The sequence below is a fragment of the Lissotriton vulgaris genome, chromosome 7 (genome assembly GCF_964263255.1).
Source record: "Lissotriton vulgaris chromosome 7, aLisVul1.2, whole genome shotgun sequence".
Classification (NCBI taxonomy): Eukaryota; Metazoa; Chordata; class Amphibia; order Caudata; family Salamandridae; genus Lissotriton; species Lissotriton vulgaris.
The window spans coordinates 473,708,941-473,732,480 of NC_141695.1; the positions used below are offsets into that span (position 1 = coordinate 473,708,941).

At 48.2% G+C, this 23,540-nt stretch overlaps 2 protein-coding genes across 2 annotated transcripts in view; one reads left to right on the forward strand and one right to left on the reverse strand.

Moving 5' to 3' along the window:
* LOC147701898 (histo-blood group ABO system transferase-like) overlaps positions 1 to 23,540 on the forward strand; it is a 621,989-nt gene that overhangs the window by 433,194 nt on the left and 165,255 nt on the right. The gene's annotated exons all lie outside the window — the stretch shown is intronic.
* On the reverse strand, positions 14,377 to 15,930 carry LOC147701899 (uncharacterized). The gene has a single exon (XM_086930528.1). It carries the CDS (start codon positions 15,928 to 15,930, stop codon positions 14,377 to 14,379), a length of 1,554 nt encoding a protein of 517 aa, XP_086786654.1.

The following is a 23,540-nucleotide window of genomic DNA, read 5'->3' on the forward strand; positions in this document are numbered from 1 at the left end:
TTGTCCCCTCTCTCCCTTTCCGGGGGTTTCGATCTCCTTCCCCCTCAGTCTGTGGTTGTGTTGTCCACAGATGCGAGTGCTTTGGGGTGCTGTTCTCAGTGTGTCAAAGGCTCAGGGTCGGTGGTCCAGTTCAGAGTCCCTCCAGTCCTCGAACTGGAAGGAATTGAGGGCGGTTTGGTTGGCTCTTCTTTGGTTCTCTCCTCTATTTCGGGGTCGGGCGGTTTCGGTTCAGACCGACAATCAAGTGGTTCGTTCCTATGTGAATCACCAGGGCGGCATGTGTCGTGGTCTGTTTCTCCTGTCCCGGGAGCTCAGCCTTTGGGCCGAATCGACTCTGTTGTCTCTGACGGCGGTCTATCTTCCGGGGAACGAGAATGGGCCTGCGGATTCTTTGAGCAGGGTGTTCCCCTCCTCGGTGTCCCTCTGTCTGTCCCCGGATCTGTTCGATCTGATTGTCCTCAGGTTCCGCCTTCCTTGGCTGGATCTCTTCGCCTCGGAGGAGTCCGCCCTTCTTCCCCAGTTTTGCAGCATCATTCCCTCTCCGATGGCGTGGGCCTCCGATGCTTTCTCGATTCCTTGGTCGAGGGGTCTGCTGTTTGCCTTCCCTCCGTTTGCCTTGATCCCGAGGGTCCTCAGGAAAATTCGTTGGGATCGGGCGGAGGTTCTCCTGGTGGTTCCGGAGTGGTCACGGCAGTCTTGGTACCCCCTTCTCTTGGCCTTTTCTGTTTGCCCTCATTGGAGGTTTCCCCTGTCTCCCTCCCCCCTGCGGGCTCCTCTTCTCAGTCTTGCCTCCCTGCGACGCCTCCGGCTGGGGGTTTGGCACTTGAGAGGTTGAGTTTGCTGGATTTGGGTTGCTCGATGGAGGTTGCCCAATGTCTTCAGCTTTCCAGGCGTCCTTCCACCTTGAAATCTTTTGCCCGCCACTGGAAGGGTTTTCCACTTGGTGTCTGGGGAAGGGTCTCTCTTCTGCCTCCTGTGTGGCCGTGAAGGTGCTGGACTTCTTACGGGATGGTTTCGTCCTGGGGCTTGCGGTTTCTTCCCTGCGGGCGCAGTGGGCTGCCATTCTTGCCTTTCAGGGTTCCTCCGTTTCCTCTGTCTCCCCGTTGGTGGCTCGCCTTCTGCAGAGTTTCTTGCTTCAGCGTCCTGTTTCCCGTTCGCCTGTGCCTCCTTGGGATCTTCCCTTGGTTCTGCGGGCTTTGACGGGTCCTCCTTTCGAGCCGTTGGACTCCGTGGCCCTGAAGTTCTTTCTGCGAAGGTTATTTTCCTGGTGGCCATTACTTCTGGGCGGAGGGTTGGTGAGATTGGTGCGCTGATGGCTTCTCCTCCCTTCCTGCGCTTCTGCGCTGACAAGGTCATTCTCCGTCCGAGTCAGTTCTTTCTTCCTAAGGTGGTTTCTTCCTTTCACTGTCGGGAGGATATTGCTCTACCGGTGTTTTTTCCGGTTCCTTCTTCTCCTGAGGAGGTGCTCCTCCATTCGTTGGATGTGCTGAGGGCTCTCAGCATCTACTTGGAGCGTACGGCTGGTTTTTGTAAAGTGGATTCCCTGTTCGTCACCTATGGCCTGTCGGGTCTGGGGCTTCGCCCTTCTCTGTCCACCTTGTCTCGTTGGGTCAGGGGCGCTGTGGTTTCTGCTTACGATTCTGCCCACTGTCCCCTGCCTTCTTCTGTTCAAGGTCGGTCGACTCGGAGTGTTTCTTCCTCCTGGGCCATGTTCAAAGGGGCCTCGTTGAGGGACATTTGCAATGCTGCCACGTGGGCTTCTCCCCACACTTTTGTTGCCCATTATCGTCTGGAATTGGGGATGGCAGCCTCTGCTGCCTTTGGGCCTTCTGTCCTGTCTGCTGTACATGATTTGTGATTTGTACTTCTTTTTGTGGATTAAAATGGACCTATTTTCTGCATTATTCTGGTCTGTTTTTTTCTTACAATCATTGTGTGCTTGGGTATGGGCTCACTTCATCAGGAATGGGACGGGGAGACAGGACGAGGAGGTAATGCCCGGTTACTCACCAGTAATAACCATTACTCCGCGTCCTGGTCTCCCTGTCCCATTCCTGAGCCCTTCCCTCCCTCCCTGGTTTGGGGTGTCTGTGGGTGATTGTATGTGTTTCGTTCTGTTGTCTTTGGTATTTTCAGGATGGTTCTTCCGGCACTTCCCCCTTTGTAGTCACATGATGGTGACGTCATCCTAGGGGGAAGTGCCAACAGCTCAGCTAGGTAGGGGTTCTGTAGAGCAGACTAGCGCTCACTTCATCAGGAATGGGACGGGGAGACCAGGACTCGGAGTAATGGTTATTACCGGTGAGTAACCGGGCATTATTTATTTGGCAGCTCATGGACACAACTATCATCTGTTTTTGTGCAATATCAGGTCCGATGTCCTGTGCCTTTCTTTATTCAACCCACACACCTCCCTTCCTTCAGCGTCCTACCCCCACAGTCTAGAATTGCGTGACAAGCAGCAAGGTTTCTGTCGTCACCCAACTTGTGTGTTCACTGTGCTGTTAGTGAAGCATCTCTGTCCGTCTGCCATTTAAATGGCCTATTTAAGGGAAAGTACCAATTAGCACTGAGCACTTACATAAAATCCCTGGATTTTAATTATGGTAGTAGCTGCCATATTGGCTTTGAGATTGTGAATTCCATCATACAGAGATCACAATTGCTTCATCGAAAGACAACAGCGATTGAGTAACATCAGGGGAGGCTGCCTGTTCCATATGAAATTGTACGTAATTACTATTCCCTTTTATAAGCAATGCATGTTGTAGCATTGCAATGCATGCTGACTACGTGTTCGTACATTTCAATGCAATTCCAATTCACATAATTTCACTCAATGCAACACACTTACACGCCATACAATTCAACTCTGCATTTTTCTAGTTCACACCACTTAATTCAATAACAAACCACATAATTCAACTCAACAACAGAATTACACAACACACCACATACATTCAATCTACACCACCAAATTCCACATCATGCCACAAAATTCAACACATTACATAATTAAACTCCACTACATACCACTCCACAACACAAAATAGCATTCCACGTAATTACACTCCATCACACACAATCACACTCTACACAATTCCAGTACACTCAATAGCACATAATTACCATCCACATATTTCCACTGCACACCATGCCACAAAATTCCACTACAGAAATCCACTCCACACCACACAATTCCAGAACTAACAATTCCAATCCAACACACATATTTGCACACCTCATACATACACTCCACTCAAAACCAAAACACATGGGTAAAAAACATTGTAATTTACAACACCAATAGCTCTAACTTTGACAGATGCGAGACCTATGTTCTTAGTAGTATTGACTGCTATCTCCATGCGATTCTCTGTGAATTCACACTTGGTCCCTAGTAGACGCGCTTGCAGACTCACCGCAACGCTGTGAGGGGATCGGCTGTCCTTCCGCCTCGCTCTGCCACACCGTGAGGGGAACGTCTCTCTCTACAGCATCAGCGCCGTGAGGGGAACGGTACCGCCACCATCAGCATTTTCGCCTACAACTCCCAGCAGCCTCCAGGGGAGTTACGTCAGTCCTGCGCCGGCTCCAGCACCGAAAGCGCGCCCGACCGCAAGCATCCCGGGATGCGCTTGCAGACTCACCGCAACGCCGTGAGGGGAACGGCTGACCTTGGGCCTCGCTCTGCCACGCCATGAGGGGAACGTCTCCCTCTACAGCACCAGCGCCGTGAGGGGAACGGCATCGCGACCATCAGCATTTTCACCTACAACTCCCAGCAGCCTTCAGGGGAGTTACGTCAGTCCTGCGCCGGCTCCAGCACTGAAAGCGCGCCCACCCCCACGCATCGCGGGACGCGCGTGGGCGGAGCCGGGCTAAGCCCGGGCAAAGGCGGGCCGTCTGTGGCCGTCCGGGGCTGACCGAGGCCGGGCAGGGCCCGGTTCCACGGCGAACCAAGACCCGTGATTTCATCAGGAACTTGGGTAAGACCCCATAAGATCTGGACTTAACAATGGACTTCTATTTTTATATAGAAGTATAATGGCTTTTTTTTTTTTTGCTGTCTAAAGCCAAATTTTGACTGGTTGCTAAGACAAGTAACGCGCCCTATCAACTATGGAGAAACGCAAGAGCACCGCGGGCACCTTGACGCATACTTTCTGAGAGCCGAATCTCTAATAAACCAGGAGATTCAATTAACTGAACGCAGGCTCTCGATCGATCCCTCACAACTTCCATCTGCCAGGGAGGATGATCCTAACAGTTCTCTATCAATGTCCAACACTCCCTCCCTAATTTTCTCTCCTTCGCCTGTGAAATCTCCTCTAATTAAATCACCTGAATTAATAGCAAGTCAGACCAATAATCTCACACCAAGAGGGAAGGGCCCCCAAACTCGGGGCCAAACCAAACAAAAACACACTCGAGTCTTGGGCCCAAAACAAAAGGGGGGCAAGTTGCTCAAAGAGTGTAAGAGCCTGGTTCTCGTACTCTGGGAACCCAAACAGACGAAGACCAGTTGGGCTCATCTACTGATAACCCCGAAGCAACCCTACTTAAGCTAGGGAAACACATGGAAACTATCGTAATAAATATCTTAGAACAAAAAATAGGGGAAATTGTATCTTTATTGTCTTCCTCCTTCCATGATAAAATTGTTCCCATAGAGAAAAAGATGGCTGAAATGAAAGCAGATGTTGGCTTAATTAAAGTTCGACTAGTAGCGTCCATTCCGCCCCATCTGTAAATAACATTGCTCCATCATTAAGGGACCCCCCTGACCAAATTAACAAAGCAGTTTGGCCCGGTCCTCATAGGGTAACACAACTAGAGAAGCAAAATCCAACTGCCAGGTGTACTATTCCAAAGGCTATTAACAGCGAGCAGATCGCCACTGACCAGGGACAGATAAAAGCCACGCTTAACGCTTCAAACATCAAGGCTCAACAAAATGCAGATTGTTTAAATCTTCCACCTGCGTCATGCCCTTATGTCATGGTCCTTACAGGTGTCCCACCTTTAAAACAAGGAGTCTCCGAATCCTGGCTGTCTCTTAGGAATAAAGTTGTGGATTGGTTAGTAAAATTCAAACGTTTCCATCCTCAAAACACTAACTAAATTCTTATGGTACGGAGGGTGGGATGGGTTGGGTCTTCCCAAAAAAGCATCCAGAGCGATTGTATAGCCATCAATTTTAACTCCCCAAGAACTGTTTGCTCTCCTTTAGCCTACAAGGAGGAAAAATTGACGCCATCTACTGCAATCCTCTTTGTTTCACTTGGCTTTTTTTATAGACCGGCCACCAATCTTACCACCAAATTTAACGGTTCTATTATAACGCAGAACAGATTCGAACTTTTGTCACTAATAGAGGAGGTGGACTGGAAACTAACACTCCCAATAAGCTCTCCCTGCTCTAACGGTGAGAAAGCAAGTAGTGGAGTTAAACGGCCATTAGACTCAGACCTCTCCTAAGATAACACACCCCAGGTAACCTCCCCCCACCCCCTTTTCACCTAGCTACCTTCCCTAGATCACAGGCTCAGGAATCGTTACCATTTAACTATGATCACAACACAATTCACCCAAGAGTTTATAATACAAACCATTTAGAAATAGTTGTGGTCTCCTCAAGTAAAACCTCTCCCCTTAAAGAGAGAATTCATTCTAATCCTTCCTCTCACACTGTGGTTGAACCCCCGGGAGGGTCTGCTATTAGTGTAATATTTTAGAACATTGCCGGTCTCCGATCAAACACGAATCATGAAGGGTGGATAACATTTGTGCGATGGTATGACATCCTCTGTCTTCAGGAGACATGGGCAGTTTAATCTATCCATCTAAACGGCTACAAAACATTCTTTTCCCCGGCACTTACCTCATCCTCCGGGCAAGCAAAGGGTGGTTTAGTAGTCTATGTTTCTAACCTAATTCAAGATCTAGAAACCAGCTCCCTAAAAAAGGAGGAGAACTACCAAATATTCACAATAAAAGCAAATAAACAAGCTCACATTCTGGTAGTACATTTTGTTAACAACCTACAGGAATCAAAACTTGTCGATACCCTGAAAGAAATTCGCCATTTCCTCCTAGACTATATTAACAGCAACCAGGGGAAAGATCCCTCAATTATTTGGGGAGGTGATTTTAATCTATCACTCTGTGAAAAAAACAATAATATTACCTGTGGTTATTTGGACCCTGAGGAGTATACCATCACTCATTTTCCTCACTCCTTAATAGGGGGGTATATGAATGAGACAATGTCACTCCTCCAACTGACCTCTGCAAATGAGCTGCTAACACCTACCGTTAGCCTACGTCCTACCTATAATGGAAGAGGAGCGTCAACCTGCATTGATTTCATCCTTATGGCAACTAGCGCAATTAACCTTATTACTGATTTTACCACCCACAAGTGCGTATATAGTGACCATTTCCCTATTTCGATCAGCATGCAAATGCTAGGGGGCAGGACAAAAGAGAAAATGCTCTACCAGGATGAAAATCTTACCATGATCAGGCTAAATGGTTATGCAATAAAATGGACTCGTATTGACCCTAAAATAATAACAGAAAAGATTGTTAAAACGTCCAAGAAAGCTCTTAATTATTGCCTGGCCGAGAATTCGTCTCCTCAGGAGATCATAGACAACTTCAAAAGAATAACCAAAACTGTAAATGAAGCCCTTACGATCATTCCAAAAGGGAAAAGAAAACTTACATCTAGCTGGTTTATCTCATCTTGTTCCAAGGCTTACTCTGCTTTTAATGCAGCCCTCAAAAAATCCCCTAGAGACAGGGTTGAAGTTACCCACCTAAGGAAATTATATCACAAAACGCTCGCTCAGCGAAGGAAAAAATTAAAAGATGAACACTGGGTCGCCTTGCATAATAGCTGTAAAGCTAGATATAGCATAGCCTTTTGGGAGGTTATCAATTCAACATTTCTTTCAGGCCCAAGAGAAAGTGGTAACATTGAGATTACAATTACTGAAAGTGAATGGATAGCCTATTTCTCCCAAATGTTCAGTCTTACGAACCCTGATATATTAACCCCTGGTAATTGTGGGCAAAGGCCTGAAGACATAAGCGCCCCCCTAGCTCCCTAGCTTTAGACTTCAATTTGGCTGAAGTTGAGCTAGCTTTGAAGGCAAGCAAAGGAGGGAAGGCCCCGGGACCGGACGGGGTTCCCGTGTATCTATATAAATTTAAAATGGATCTATGGGCACCCCTATTACTTAGGGTCCTGGAAGCCACCGGTAAGGTTGGACTCCTGGACTCTTGGTCAGAGTCCATATTGGTCCCGGTTTTTGAAAAGGGAAACCGTAACAGCCCAATGTGTTACAGCCCCATCTCTTTACTTGATTCATTGGGAAAGGTGGTGGGCCGAATTCTTCTAGACCGATTGCAGTGCTGGACGGAAGATAACAACATCATATCTGACCTCCAGTACGGCTTCAGGGAGGGTCTCTGTACCATCGATCAGGTCTTAAACCTGGTGCTACTCAGAGGCAAGTACGTGGATTTTAAGGGGGGCAGATAATGCATGGCATACGTTGATCTTACAGCAGCGTTCGACTGCGTGGGCCATGCAAAACTCTGGAACATTCTGATAAAAATGGGGGTTGATGGGCTTTTGGTTAATTATCTCAGAGAAATCTACTCAAACGCAACAGCAACAGTAAGATATGGCCTGGGAGGCCAGTTATCCTCACCTTTTAAGGTGGAGCGGGGAGTAAGACAGGGCTGTGTCCTGGCTCCCTTCCTCTTCACATTATATACAAATGGCTTGGAGTCCGCCATGCTGGAGGGATGCCAGGATCTTCCACTAGTCCAGAACCACCCAATCCCCGCACTTCTCTACGCTGATGACGCGGTTATCATCGCCCACACCCCGCTAGAACTGCAACCCTCCCTAAATCGATATAACGCATTCATGTCACAGTTGGACTTAAAAATTAATACAAAAAAGACCTTTATAATGACCTCTGGTAAGAAACTAAGGAAGGGAAACAACATCTACCTAAGGAGCTCTAAGATTGATCACATTCCAACTTACCCATATCTGGGCGTGGTCATAGATGAAAAGGGCACATGGAAAAGAACAATTGAGGTCAGAAAGCTGCAGTTCCTAAAAATCACAATGGCCCTAGTCGCATTAAGACAGAGGCTTGGGAAAAGACCGCTTAAGGAGATGCTCCAAATCTACCGTGCTAAATGTGTTAGTACAACTATCTATGGGGCTTGGGTATGGAGACATGTGCAACCTGAATCAAAACAAAAAGTAGAAAACAGTTTCTTAAGATTCTTACTTGCTGTGCCGCAATCCATGTCCACATACTGCTGCCACTTAGAACTGGGTGTACCCTACATCTCAGACTTCATTCGGATGCAACCAGTCCTGCTTTGACATCGTATCTGGACATCTAATAAATTAATGTTCACACAAGAAATTGTTACTGATTGTTTAAAGCTAGAACACGCTCAAAAGATTCCATGGCTAAAATTTGTTGAAAAGTTCTTTTGTGATTTGGGATTGCAGAATTACTACCACAATCCTCAGGAAATGGCTACGATTTCACGAAAATCCTTAAGGAATGAGTGCTTAAAACATCTGGCTGGCCTCTGACCGTGTGCTGAGGCGCATAAAATCTCTGTACAGCGCTCATTGTCAATCCAAACAACTAACGCAATCAAGCCCTATTTAACTCTGAAGCTATATAATTTTGACATCTTTTTACTGATTAGATTTAGATTAAACATTTTTCATCCCAATACCAAACGATTGGTCTAAGCACCTACCTTATTGCCTGTGTGATGGTATCTCAGCGCAGTCTCTCCTCCACGTAACCCTTTTTTGTAAATTTTATTCAGAACCTAGAAAGCGCTGGCTCATCCCAATACTGAAACTGCTGGGTTTTCGTCAATGCCGCCCCGCATTTCTGGCTCTCCAATCATTGGAATCAGACTATATGGCGATAAATATGGCAAGATTTTTAAAATGTTGTATTCGGCATCGAACTAATTTGTAGCCAGAGCTAGGTTCTGTTATATTTTATTAACATCTGTGCATGATGATTTGAACTTAGAAAGGACACACTTTGTGTATTGGACTGTTATATACGAAGTAGTTGGAAAACTTCTAATGCACTTTATTTGGTCACTGAAAAGAGTACCCAGATACATTTTTAAATTGCAGATTTTATAATCATGCAGTACACTTATTAAGAAATTTGTGAAACCTGCCTCACTTTAAGTTATTTTATAACCGAAAGATTGCACATTGCTACTAGAAACTAATGTACTTTTCAGCCATATTTTGCACATGACGTTCTTTGCTAAGAATATTTGCTATTTTAGTAATTTATCTGAATTCCAAACTGTATTAGACCCTTAAATTGCGCCTCTCTGAGGTATGTCATTGCGAACTTTGCACATTGTTGAGCCGAGACCAATAGTCCTTTCTGTTCCATTTTGGCTGATGTCTTTCTTGCTAAAAATATCCATCATTTATGCAACTTATTTTTTAGACTCGTTTTATACAGAGCTAATATCTCGCCCAGGCCACAATACACAGAGGATTTGCTTTTTAACATAATCTTTTTATTATGAACATGGCAATATTACTAATAATTATATATTTGTGATGATTTTTAACATGTGTATCTTCTAACTGCTTATATGGTTGTGCACTGAATACCGAATAACGCTTTTTTACTTACTTACTTACTTACTAGTAGAATTGATCACTCGTGTGTTTCTTGACCTCCTGTTGACTTGTCAAAAGCTCCACCACAGCTCTGTTCACAGGGGCAATTAATATACGTGTACTCCAATGGGCTGCAGCACCCAGCAGCCACGGTTCTGAAGGCACTTGTCAGCCCAGCAGTATTAGCTTATTAGGGTTGTCAAATTTGCGTTCACTTTCACATGGAATTGGTAAAAGTGAATGACTGGAAATAAATGTTATGTTTTGATGAAACTTACTGTAGCACACTCCAAATTAATCATAAAAGGATCATCACTGTTCTCTTATCTTATTTAAGAGATGGATTAAGCACCTTACAAATAGAGCAATACCAAAACAATAGATATAAAAACATAAGCGTATACTGCATTACAAAACATTTCATATCCACTTAAAGATATTAATAAAAATGAGATCATCGGAGGAAAGAGACTATACACAGCAGCAGCTCCTCTGCTAAGGCGGAGGAGCATCGCCCCACTGCGCACTGTCACTGAGCAGTTCAAAAGATAAACATAAAATCATAATAACGCATTGTTATGATCATATTATTTTTCCGAGGCTCAACTGGTTAGGGACAGGGCTGTTACAGAGGAGCAGAGGGAGTAGTGGTGAGCATGACGGTTTGGCCGGCAGTTTTGGGCAGCCTCCTAATTGGCCTCCACTGGCCAATTAGGAGGCTGCAAAGAACAGTAACACTGAAGGCAACAAATGGTAACCAACACCCGGTCTCCATGCCCTTTATTGTATACAATAGTGTCTCGCAAGCGCAAGAGCATGCAGCGCATATGCTGTTGCCAGTTTGGTCTAAAAAGAAGGAAGGATATACAGGAAGTGTGCAAATTCATATAACTTCAGCTTAGAATAATACCTGGCTTGTCTAAGTGAGCAGGTCATCCTTACACTGCTTAGGAAGAAGGTAGTAGTGATAGAACATCAAACACCCCTTGTCAAATTCTGGCTGTGCTACATTATTGAACTACAGTCTTTTTCTATGGGTCAGTTGCAATAACAGCAAGAATATCACAATCAACTTTTTGATATGTTTTGCACCATGTGACTGATGCAATAATAAGCAAGAAACAGTTCAGTGGTAACAGCGGTTTAAACATAGTTTTACAGACTGTGCTTTACTTAAAGTGTTTGCGAACTTAGGCACTTCCGTTGCATACTCATACACATTGTGCTCCATAGCACTGGAGAAAAAACCCAGGAATATGGCTTACTCTGTAAGCTTCCAGAAAATCTGCAACAGCAGTGTCCCTTTAATCATGACAACATTACAAGTGAGAATCTGTTTTTTGAGTGAGCACTGACTTTACCATCACATATGAATTATCTCTTAGATTATACTCCTGCTGAATGCCTGGAAACACTTATTGAGGTTGCTATTGCCAATCAATCAATCGATCAAGATTTGTAAAGCACCTCAAATCACCCATGAGGGTCTCAAAGCACTATAGTTGCCGCTTGCTTTTTGGTGATCTGTTCATTCGAACAGCTAGGTCTTGAGTTCTTTCCTGAATTGCTGGAACGATGGAGTGGTCCTGAGGTGCAGTGTGAAGTTATTCCATACGTTGTCTGCCAGGTGTAAGAAGGAGCATCCTCCGCTGTTGCTTCAGCGGCTCCAGGGGATGTCTGTGAGGAAGAAGGTGGCGATTGTAGGTGTCTGTGTGGTTGGTGGAAAGTCAGGCCTTTGTTGATGTAAGTTGGTTCTTCATTGTGCAGTGCTTTGTGCGCATCTTGAAAATGCATCTCTTCTGGATTGGCAGCCAGTGTAGCTTCTTAAGGTGGGATGTGATGTGGGTATCTTACGGAGCATCCGTAGGGTGTGGAAGCAGGTGGATGGTACTGCCTTTACCGGTTTCCCTATGGGGAACTTGCTTTCCAGGATGACGCTGAGGTTGCGGGCGTGGTCTGTTGGGGAGGGAGATGGGCCGAGTTCAGCAGGTCACCATGCATCGTTCCATGAAGAGGTGTTGTTCCCAAAGGTGAGGATTTCCATCCTGTCCGTGTTGAGTTAGAGAAAGTTGTCCTTCTTCCAGTCGGCGACATTCATCATGCATCCATGGTAGTTTGCTCTGGTGGTGGAGGGTTTGTTTTGACAGCAAGATGATGAGCTGAGTGTCATTGGGGTAGGAGATGATGTTGAGACTGTGTGATTTGATGGTTCTGGCCAGTTACTTGTTGAAGAGGGTGGTGCTGAGGGATGATCATTGGGGACACCGCATATGATCTTCTTGTGTTCCGAGGTGAACAGTGGGAGACTGATTCTCTGGGCTCTTCCGGTAAGGTATGAGGTGATCCATTAGAGGGCGCCTCCCTGGATTCCAATGTGGTGGAGTCTGCTGATCAAGATGTGATGGGAGACAGGTCCAGGAGGATGAGGGTTGCCAGTGCCACTTCGCTGTGGTCCAGGAGGGCCATGATGTCATTGGTGGCTGCGATCAGGGCTGTCTCAGTGCTATAGTTGGCTTGGAATCCAGATTGCAAGAGGTTGAGAAGGTTCTTGCGTTCCAGGTGTTAGGTTGATTGCCTTCCCAAGAACCTTTGCTGGAAAGGGGAGCAGAGAGATGGGCTGGTAGTTCTTTTGTTCTGCTAGGTCGGTGGCAGGCTTCTTCAGGTGAGGCCTCTCTTCAATATGTTTCCAGTCCTCAGGGAAGGAGGCTGAGGTAATGGAAATATTCAAGACTTTCTTGAGCTCATCCCCAATTGTCTTGCTCCTGAGGTTGAGGATGTGGTGGGGGCAGGGAGAGAGCACAGAGTTCATGATTGAGATTGTGGCTTGAGTCATGAGAGGGTCCCAATGAGTGAGCAGGTGTTTGGGGATTGTGTCCGTGGGTGTGTAAGCAGGCTAATACTGTAGGTGGTTGAGGGTTGGGGATTGAGGTTTTTCTAGATGACTGAGATCTTGTTGTGGAAGAAGTTCATTAGGTTGTCATATAGTTCTTTGGAGGGGGTGATTTCATTCCCTGTGGCTTAGGGGTTGGAGAACTCTTTCACACTGGCTAAGAGCTCCTTGCTGTGGTTTGTGCTGGCTCTATGCGGTCTGCTAGGGCTTTCTTCTTTGTTTCATTCAAGAGGCAATACTATTGATTGCGTGCTATCTTGAAGATAGTGTGGTCTTCAACCTTTTTGCTGGAGTGCCACTTTTTTCTAGTTGCTGGCAGTTGCGTTTTGTGGATTTTAGCTCTATGGTAAACCAGCTGGCTCTTCTGGCAGATCTTTTGGATTTTGCTGTGGCAATTGTGTCAACACATTCGGTGATCCACAGGGAGAAATTCTTCACAACCTGATCAGGGATTAATGTTGGGCCTGGGAGGTGGGAGTTGACAGGTCTTATGATATCTTTTTTCAGTTTCTGCCCTTGAAGCTGCAGAGTAAGGTGCCGGTGTTGGTAGGTCCTGAGATGGTGAAGTGGACGCTGAAATGGTCAGTGCAGATGAGCTGAGAGATGTGGTTCTACTTGACTCTGTTGCTGGACTTGAAAATAGGGTTGAGCGTGGGCCTTTCAATGTGGGTGGGGTCGGTCAAAAGTTGCTTGAGGCCGATGTTGCTCATGCTTTCCAGGAGGTCAGCTGTGTTGGTATTGCTGGGGTCGTTGAGGTGAAAGTTAAGATCTCATAGGAAGATGTGCTCGGAGTTGATGGCGATTGAGGAGATGAGGTCAGGGATGGCATTACAGAAGCTGGGACATTCTCCTGGTGGTCTGTATTGCAGCGTGCTTCTGATGACGATTTTTCCGTCTGTGTGGATTGTGGAAGGTAAAAAAATGGTCAGGCAATTGGGTCGATGTCTCTCAAGTATTTGCCTGGCGTTAAACGCCTCTAATACCATGCAAGGGTTATCAAACAAAGAGGCAGGCGCTGGAGACAGGAAGACAGGAAACAAGTTTTATTCCGACGGAGCAGAACACATCAGATCAGACAACAAGGTATCGTTTCGAGGTGCTCTCACAGCCTCTCTGAGGCCTGGCCTCTTATACACTGGTTTATGACATGTGACCATTCCTTATGACAATAAAGACACTGTGAAGTATGGAAGAGACATCCCCGGAATTCCCCCCCCCTCTCCTATACAATAGGAGATTGTTATTACACAGCCGGACGTTTCGTCGATTCTTAGAATGTGTGCGCCTGATCGGGTCTCAAAAGGGGGGTGGGGCCAGGACCAATCGTAGCTCCTTTGAAGAGGATCCTCAGGCTAGGTGATGACCGAGGACCCGTGAGAACAATCGGGCTCGAAGGAAGGGGTCATCAAAGGAGAGGTATTCATGCAAGGAATGGTTCCGTGTGGTTTATCAATAGAGGGGTGTTCATGAAAGGAAGGGGGGGTGTTGGTCAGGCGCGGGGTGTGATTCCCAGGGGCAGAGTCACGTAGGAGAAGAGGTTTTATGACTTGTGCATGTGAGAGCGGGGCAGCCAGGGTGCGTGGGGGATGTTTGCAGGGTCAGGGGAGTGCGCTGGCGATCGATCGTGAACAGGGAGACCATGGTACCTAAAATGGCTGCCGTGCATATTCGTACGTGAGTCTGAGGAATGGACAAGATGGCGCAGATGATGTTCCGTTCGCAAACTAGAATTCCACAGTCCCCCCTTTTAACATGTCTCGCCAGCTTGTCAATTCGGATCTATCCCCATAACACCACGTATTTCTACCTCATTGAGGGGACTCATGTGCTCAGTTCTGAAGTCCAAAGTCTTAGGGCACATGCAGTTAGAAATGAGCGAACACAAAGGTGGCAAACATTGAATTCCTAGGCAACACCCACATAGTACCATAACTGGGATCAATATAAATGTGAACAATCTCCATCCCCAATCCTTCAAAGTATCCCAAAACCAGCTTCCAAGCGACCATCCTTCTTGCTCCTGGTGAACCTCTGAGGAAAGTCTGTGGAGGTGTTCGATTGCTTTGTAGACTGAAGGCGAGTTATCTGGCACGTAGGTGCAACAGCTGGATCCGATGATGCGGCATGCTCCTCCACGGTCGGCTAGAACCACATCTAGAACAAGGCGGTTTTGGAGAGCCACCAGGCGGACTGCCTGAAGCTCAGCCGTGTTGTTAGCGAGGATGCCAGCCGTGATGTTGATGGTCGTTTCTACTGCCTGGGTCAGATGTCGGATGGCGCGGCTGTTTGCCATCGGGCCCCACAGAGGAACAAGTCCCTTCACTGCATCCAGGAACTGTGCTCCGGTGGAGTCGGCTTGTCCAATGTCTCCGGCGCGCTTCTGCCGGTGATGGTTGGCTGGGGCCACATACGTGGGGGGGAGGATGAAGGCGATGTAACAAGTACCTCCCCAACCTTTCGGGAGCCAAGTGTAAGCTTTGGTGCCACACACAAAGTACATATTCAGAGAAGCAACAAAGGAGGGGGGATCAATTGAGTCCAATGTCCTGGTGATGCGGCAGGAACTGTGACCCACCAGCTGTGTTCCCAAGCCTTTGATGCACACATGGCCCGTGACATTGATAACAGACAGAGCTACAGTCAGAGTGGCAGCAGTTCGTTTCCGTAGGTAGGAGAAGGTGGGTCTAGCTGGGTTATGGAGCACCTGCATCTCAACTCGTTCTTTGGCAGGGATGTTCATATGGAGGGAGGAACCGGAGATTACAGGACAAAAGGGAGCAGAAGTCCTTCCGGTTTTGTTCAGCCAGAACCCATAGTAGAAGTGTGACACTGTTTGACCAGAAGCAGCATTGTCCCTGTGGCTCTCTTGCAAGAGGATCAACCAGGCAAGGCAGGAGCCGTGAACTGAGAATGGTGAAGGGATGAAAGGGATGGAGTGTCCGGTGGCATGTGGGAGCAACCCGCAGATCCAGCAGTTGGTGGTGTTGGCAGCAAGGTTGTGCTGGTGCAACAATTGCACGAAGGAATTGTTCCAGAACTCCTTACGCCTTTCTCGGAGCTGAGGCGAAAGGGAGATCAGGTGATGCTCTTTCATAGTGGTTGGCTGCGCAGTGGTCAGCAATATCTGATGAGCGGGTGCGCTTTCCTCCAAGATCCAAAAGGAAGTCATGAGGAGGAGGCAAAAGAGGAGGACAATGAAGAGGGCGATTGTCTTTGATTTGTGCAGACTGTCAGTCTTTGGGTTCCTGTAGTGGGTATTTCCGGTTGCTTCCATCATCTTCTTATCTGGCGCTTCCATCATCTTCTTATCTGGCGCTTCCATCATCTTCGAGGTGCTCGGTAGTGGGCAGAACCACAGACTTCGTTTAGCTTCTCTCCGGGTAACCTTTGGTTGTGTTTAGGCCACCGTTCTGAGATTTAACTTAGTCCGTGGTCTACTTAGCCGAAGCTCCCTCCTTTCGACGCAGGAAATACCCTTCCCTGGATGGCACAGTGGGGTCAGAGAATTTTGCAAGTTCAAGTGCCTCCGTATCAGGGTAACAGTTCAGTGATGGCCGATCTTTGTTCAGGAGCTCTTCTTGGATGTCGACGTTTTCGGCTGTGGCCAGGGTCGAGGAGACCTTCTTACAGTGGTGTGCGTGCAGCCAGTGCCGTTTCCCCTCCACTCGAAGGGCCATCCGGGTGGTGATCAGTACTTGCCAGGGGCCCGTCCACCGGGGTTCCAGACTCTTTGCCCGTTGAAAATTCCAGACTAGCACATAATCCCCCGGTTGGATGCCGTGACCCGGACCCCTGGAAGCATCGGGGATGGCCTGCTGCACCTGCTGATGAATGACAGACAACGTTTTAGTTAATTTGTACAAGTAATCTGACAGCAGGACGTCGGGGACGTCGTGGATGGAGGTCGGTTTGGGGGCAGTCCAGAGGTTCATCGGTCGCCCAAATACAACCTCGTAGGGGGTCAAATGGTGCTTAGTGGGAGTGGAGCGCATTGACAGCAACGCCAGTGGGAGGGCATCTGGCCACTTAAGTCCTGTGGTGGCCACTATTTTTGACAGTTTTAGTTTCAATGTAGCATTGTGTCGCTCGACTAAGCCAGCGGATTGGGGGTGGAAGACCGCATGAAACCTCTGTTTTACTCCCAACCCCTTCAAGATTAGTTGGATAACTTCAGCTATGAAGTGGGGGCCGTTGTCGCTCCATAAAATTCGACAAAGGCCGTAGCGAGGGAAAAACTCTTTCAGTAGTACCTTGGCAGTAGTCATGGCAGTGTTATCACGGGTTGGATAGGCTTCTACCCATTTGCTAAAGGCACATACAATGACTAATACATATTTCAAGCTTTGGCATCTTTCTAGTTGGATGTAATCCATCTGGAGGACCTCAAAGGGATGGTCGGGGATCCCAAACCCTCCCCGGGGTACCACAGTTCCTTTCCCGGGGTTGTGCTGCAGGCAGATAAGGCACTGTTGGACCAGACGTTTGGCTGAGTCAGGGATTTTGTCGTTGTGCCAGACTTTGGAAATGAGTTCAGTCATGGGTGCAGATCCTATGTGTGCGGGAGAGTGTGTCATAGTCAGTATGGGAATCAAGTATGAGTCGGGCAGCAACCATTTGTTTGCATCTTTTGTCCACCAGCAGCCTTCATCGTCCTTTAAACCCACCCGTGCCCACTCCGTCAGTTCTTGAGGGGTGCTGGCCGACTGGATGTCCCTAATCGTCTCCCTAGCGTCAGTCCATTTTTCTGCTTGTGACCTGGTCACATACATGCGTGTCATCGTCCTATTCTCAGCAGTGGTTCGGGCAGTGATGTCGGCCAGCGCATTTCCCTGTCCGACTTAGTCCGTCACCTTCTTGTGTGCCTGACATTTGATCACTGCTAATCGTTTGGGGAGGAGAACTGCTTCAATCAGGGCGGAGACTAGATCTCCGTGGAGGATGGGCGTGCCGTGGGACGTCAGGAATCCCCTTTCCCTCCACAAGAGCCCAAAATGATGAACCACCCCGAAGGCATACTGGCTGTCCGTGTAAATGTTCGTCGTGGTCCCTGCCGCTATGATACATGCTCGTGTGAGGGCAATTAGCTCTGCCGCCTGTGCGGATCGTTGTGTGATGCTGGCTGTCTCAACTACTGTTCGGGCTGTCGTTACCGCATAGGCAGCTGAAGTGGTGCCGTCTGGGAGTTTGATGCAAGAGCCGTCTACCCATAGCTCTCCATCAGGGTCTGTAAAAGCAGTGTCTCGGAGGTCAACTCTACTCCTGGTCTGTTCGTCCGTGCGGGTCACACAGTCGTGTATAGGGGGCACATCGGGGTCATTTTCAGGCAAGGGCAACAGTGTGGCAGGATTCAAAGTCGTGCATCTCTTCAGAGTGATGTGGGGTGCAAGTAGGGTCAATTCGTACCCCGTCAGTCGTGCACTAGTCAGGTGTTGTGTCTTGGTCTGGTTCAAAAGGGTGTCGACCGCGTGGGGTACTAACACCGTGAGGGAGTTCGAAAGTACGATTCCCTCACTCTGACGGATAGAGACAGCAGCGGCGGCTACTGCTCGAAGGCAGGCAGGCAAAGCTCTGGCGACAGGGTCAAGAGTGGCAGAGAAGTAGGCACAAGGGAGCTGCTTAGAGCCGATGGGCTGAGTTAGAACGGACAACGCACATCCCTCCCTTTCGTGAGTGAAGAGGGAGAAAGGCTTGGAGTAATCTGGTGTTCCCAGGACAGGTGCTGAGCAAAGGGCATCCCACAACTCTTTAAAGGACGCCTGACATTCAGAGGTCCAGGGGAGTGGGAAGGGGACGTCTTTGGCCAACAGGGAAAGTAGGGGTCTGATAATGAGGCTGAAATTTGGTAACCATTGTCGGCAGAAAGAGGTAAGACCCACTAAAGAACGGACTTGCTTCTGGGTTTTTGGGACGGGGGTATCTAGGATGGTTTGGATTCGGTCGGGCGTAAGTTTCCTCCCTTCTTTGGACAGGAGATGGCCTAGGTATGTCACTTGAGACTGGCAGAACTGCAGTTTCTTTTTGGAGACTTTGTGGCCATTTTCCGCAAGAAAGTGCAGGAGTTGGATAGTGGCCGTGATGGCAAGTGGAGTGGTGTCGGCCGCCAAAAGGATATCATCGACATACTGGATCAACACCACTCCATCTGGTAGCTGGACGCGTCCAGCTGTCTTTTGAGGGCCTGGCTGTAAATGCTGGGACTCTCAGTGTAGCCCTGGGGAGCTCTACAGAATCGGTACGAACGGTTCTTTAGGGTGAAGCCGAAGAGATAACGGCTGTCTGAGTGGATGGGGATAGAGAAAAATGCATTCTTAAGATCAATAACAGTGAAGGTGGTGGCAGTGGATGGGATGAGGGTCAGAATGGTGGTGATGTCTGAGACTACGGGATACTGAGGCACAACCACTTTGTTGACCTCTCGTAGGTCAATGATGAAGCGGTACGCTTTCTCATCTCCCTCACCTTGCTTCTTAACAATAGGTAGGATAGGGCTGTTACAGACATTGCTAACCACTTCCTCTACCACTCCTGCATCTACCAGGGACTGAATAATCGCTACCAATGCCTTCTCGCCTTCGGGTGATATTCGGTACTGTGGGAGTTTCGGGAGCGTTGCGTCTTGTCGAACAGTTATGTGCACAGGGTCAATCATCATTCGTCCTACATCAGAGTTGTTTTTGGCCCATAGGTACGGGGGCAGGGTGTCGAGCAAGGACAGGTCAGCATCAGTTATAGAGTACATATGTCGTGTGGGGCAGGATCTGGACATGCTCGGGTTGTCGTACAGGATGACTCGGACTCCATCTGGGGAACACCTAATGGTAGCCCGGAAATGTTTTAGTAAAATAATACCCATAATGGCGTCGGGGGAGTTGGAAGAGAGCAAAAATGTGGTGTCCGTTGGGTTGTTTCCTAGGTCAAAGGGGATAGGTACAGACAGGGGGTTAGTGGAGGGCGTTCCATCGAAACCTATCGATGTAATGTGTGAGCCAGACAAGGGTGCCCTTGGAATCAGTCGTTTTGATAACACACTACGTGTCGCCCCAGTGTCTACCAAGAATGGAGACTTTGTACCCAGGACCTTAGCGGTGACGTAAGGACCTTGCTGGTCAACACAGAGCTCGACTGGATCCCTCCCTTGCCCCTGGCAGTCCTATGCAAAGTCGGGGGCGTTCTCACTGTCAGATAGTTGGTACTGGTTCTGTCGGGGACGGTCAAACGTGTTCGGTCTTCCTGATCTGTCGCTGTTGGTGCCATTTGTGTATCCTCGCCCCTGCCCTCTAGTCCTGGGGCCATTCGTCATGTCCCTTGTCTCTTTATTTTTAATTATTTCCATAAGAACAGGACATTGAGACTTCCAATGCCCGAATCCTCTGCAAAATGCGCATTGATTATCCTCTATGTCCCTACGTCCAGAGTAGGGAGTAGGTGTGCGATCCTTCGGGGGTGGATTTCTAGGAGCAGCGGATTGGTAGCTCCCCTGTGAGGTTCTCTTCCGACCGCCACCCCTTGTATCTGGGCTATCATCACCCTTACTTTCAAATCCTTCTTCTTTCTCTCGGATGCCCTATCATTCTCATTCTTTTGGGGCTCGTAGTACTGAGCCATCTGAAGGATAGCTGCGGGTTTGGAGGCCCCCCAACTACTCTCGCTCGTCTGTAATTTTTGGGAGACCTCTGGTGATAGACCCTTCACGTAATTTTGCACGAATAGGTGTTGTCCGGTTGCGGAGGTCATGTCCTGGCCACTGTAGTCGGAGAACACCGTCTCAAATCGGGAGAAGTATTCTGATACGTCTTCCTGGGGTTTCTGGCGGCAAGCCGTGACTATCGACCAATCTACCTTTTTCTCTGGGATCAATGTTTTTAGCTTCAGGACTATTTTGTCCGGGAGTTCCAGTATGTCTTTTACAGGTTTCTTTCCGGGCTCTCGCCGTCTATCTAGTTCACTGAGTTGATTCCAGGTATGCCCGAACAGATCTGTGTGGTCGGCTTTCCGGATTTGCTTCCACACGTCAGCCGGCAGACATAATCCGAAAAACAAGTCAATGTCCGCTAGAGTCATTATCGTTGAACCCAAGGCGGTGCCTAATTCGGTATAAAATGCTGTCGGGTTCTTTCTTAAATCGGGCAGGGTTTGTCGAAAAGTTAAAATATCCTGTCGATCCCATGGTTGATAAACCCAATTGTACACAACCCTCCCTTTTGCATCTGCGTGGTTGATATCGTCGTTTGTTCCCTGACCTCTTGGGGGAACCCAGTAGGGGGCAGCTTCTCCGATAGGCATCATAGTGTTGGCTACTTCTGATGAGGACCCAGCCGTTTCAGGGACTGTAATCTTAACCTCTGGTTTCTGTTCCGTGAGGTGGCGGAAGACTTCAAGCGTTTGCCTGAAGAGGTCCGTCACATCGTGCTCAGTCCCATCTCCGACATCGACCTTTCTATATAGAGTTGTCAGTTTAGCAGGACCCTTATTCTGATACCTATCCTCATATGCGTTCAGGGTGTGGTAGCTGAATCGTAAAATGAAATGCCGCCTGTGGCTACCGGCATGTGAATTGTGCATATCCATCGTATATTCTTAGCTCTCCTTCCGTTCTACCAGTGTCTTTGCTATCTTGTCAATCCCATCCCGCTCATCTTTGCTCAACCTATTTGGTCTGGCTGGTGGCTGCTTGTTAGTCTCGAGTTCGTCTGATGTTGTTACTAATGCGGTCGGTGCGGAGGCCGCGAGGGCCGGGGCACTAGCGCTAAGGTCACTCTCGCCCGCACTCGAAACTGGCAGGTGCTGTACTAGAGGCTGGCAGGGGGCATATGGGGGGGGCATGTAGATAATCGGAGGACCTAGTAGTAACTCGTCGTTCGCCCGTTGTTTGGAGGGCAGCTCAGGGTAGAGCGTCGAGGGGGTCCTAACAGGGCATTGGCCTGCCGACCCTGATTCTTGCTTTTGTCTAGCTTCCTCTCTCCCTTTTATTTCTTCTTCTAGTTTCTTAGCGGCCAGGTGGGCTGCGTTTCGTAACTCTTTCCCTATTTTTGCTTCTTCTCTTTTCTTTCGTTGTTCTGCTTCTTTGCGCCACATGCCGACACTATCGAGCATGGTGGACGTTGTCTTATTTTTCCGAAGGGCTGCTTCTAACGTTTTTATTTTATGATCATCAAAGGAACCTATCAGTGGCCACTGACTTTCGGGGTCCTTCTTTGTATATTTATGCCATAACTTACTATAAGCTACAGCGACTAGTCCATGCTTAGTGAACATGTCCTTATTAGGGGTGCCTTCCAATGGAGCTGGATGGTTCATCTCTAATAAGCGGTCCGGGCTATACCAACTACCAATCAGTGGGGAGAAGACAGGCATGACGGATTACAACGGGGACAAAAGTCTGCACTACCTATCTTATCACTGCTTGCAAAGACTAGACAGAATATTTCTATTCTCCGTTATTTGTAAGCAGAGAATATCTCAAAGAATTATACTGCAAACAATCTATGTCCGGACAATCAATCAGTGGGGAGAAAAATAGGTACGACAGATTACAACGGGGGACAAAAGTCTGCGTTACCTACCCTTCACTATCTGCAAAGGGAGACCGAATATTTCTATTCCTCCCCGTTTGTAGTCAGCGAATGTCTCAAGGAGCAACCAGGTATCTCAGGTATTGGATCCAACGAACCAAAGAACCCATTGGTCCAACAATCAATCAGTGGGGAGAAGAGATAGGCACGACGGGTTACAACGGGGGACAAAGGTCCGCGTTACCTACCCTTCACTATCTGCAAAGGGAGACAGAATATTTCTATTCCTCCCCGTTTGTAGGTAGCGAATATCTCAAAGGGTGACGAAACAAAATACTAGTATTTCAATTAGGCATACAATCAATCAATTCGTAATTTGTCGTGTTTCACGACCTTACCCGGACCGCATGGACAGTTTCTCGTCTTCCGTTTCCAGCGCCCGATCATCCTCTATTTTCTGTTGTTACTGCGGCACTCCTGATGGTTCCCAGTCAGGACCGTAGATCACTCGAGAGAGGTCTGCTCGGAATCAGTGAAGTTCAGATGACCGGCTGCCAGACGAGGGTCTATCGGGCAGGTGCACTTCCGATCGTTGCAGTCGTTCACTCTGTCGTCGGGACCTCTCCCACTGGATCCACGTGTCGCTGATGGGCCCCACGTTGGGCCCCAATTGTGGAAGGTAAAAAAATGGTCAGGCAATTGGGTCGATGTCTCTCAAGTATTTGCCTGGCGTTAAACGCCTCTAATACCATGCAAGGGTTATCAAACAAAGAGGCAGGCGCTGGAGACAGGAAGACAGGAAACAAGTTTTATTCCGACGGAGCAGAACACATCAGATCGGACAAAAAGGTATCGTTTCGAGGTGCTCTCACAGCCTCTCTGAGGCCTGGCCTCTTATACACTGGTTTATGACATGTGACCATTCCTTATGACAATAAAGACACTGTGAAGTATGGAAGAGACATCCCCGGAATTCCCCCCCCCCCCTCCTATACAATAGGAGATGGTTATTACACAGCCGGACATTTCGTCGATTCTTAGAATGTGTGCGCCTGATCGGGTCTCAAAAGGGGGGTGGGGGGGGGGGGGGGCAGGACCAATCGTAGCTCCTTTGAAGAGGATCCTCAGGCTAGGTGATGACCGAGGACCCGTGAGAACAATCAGGCTCGAAGGAAGGGGTCATCAAAGGAGAGGTATTCATGCAAGGAATGGTTCCGTGTGGTTTATCAATAGAAAGGTGTTCATGAAAGGAAGGGGGGGTGTTGGTCAGGCGCGGGGTGTGATTCCCAGGGGCAGAGTCACGTAGGAGAAGAGGTTTTATGACTTGTGCATGTGAGAGCGGGGGCAGCCAGGGTGCGCGGGGGATGTTAGCAGGGTCAGGGGAGTGCGCTGGCGATCGATCGTGAACAGGGAGACCATG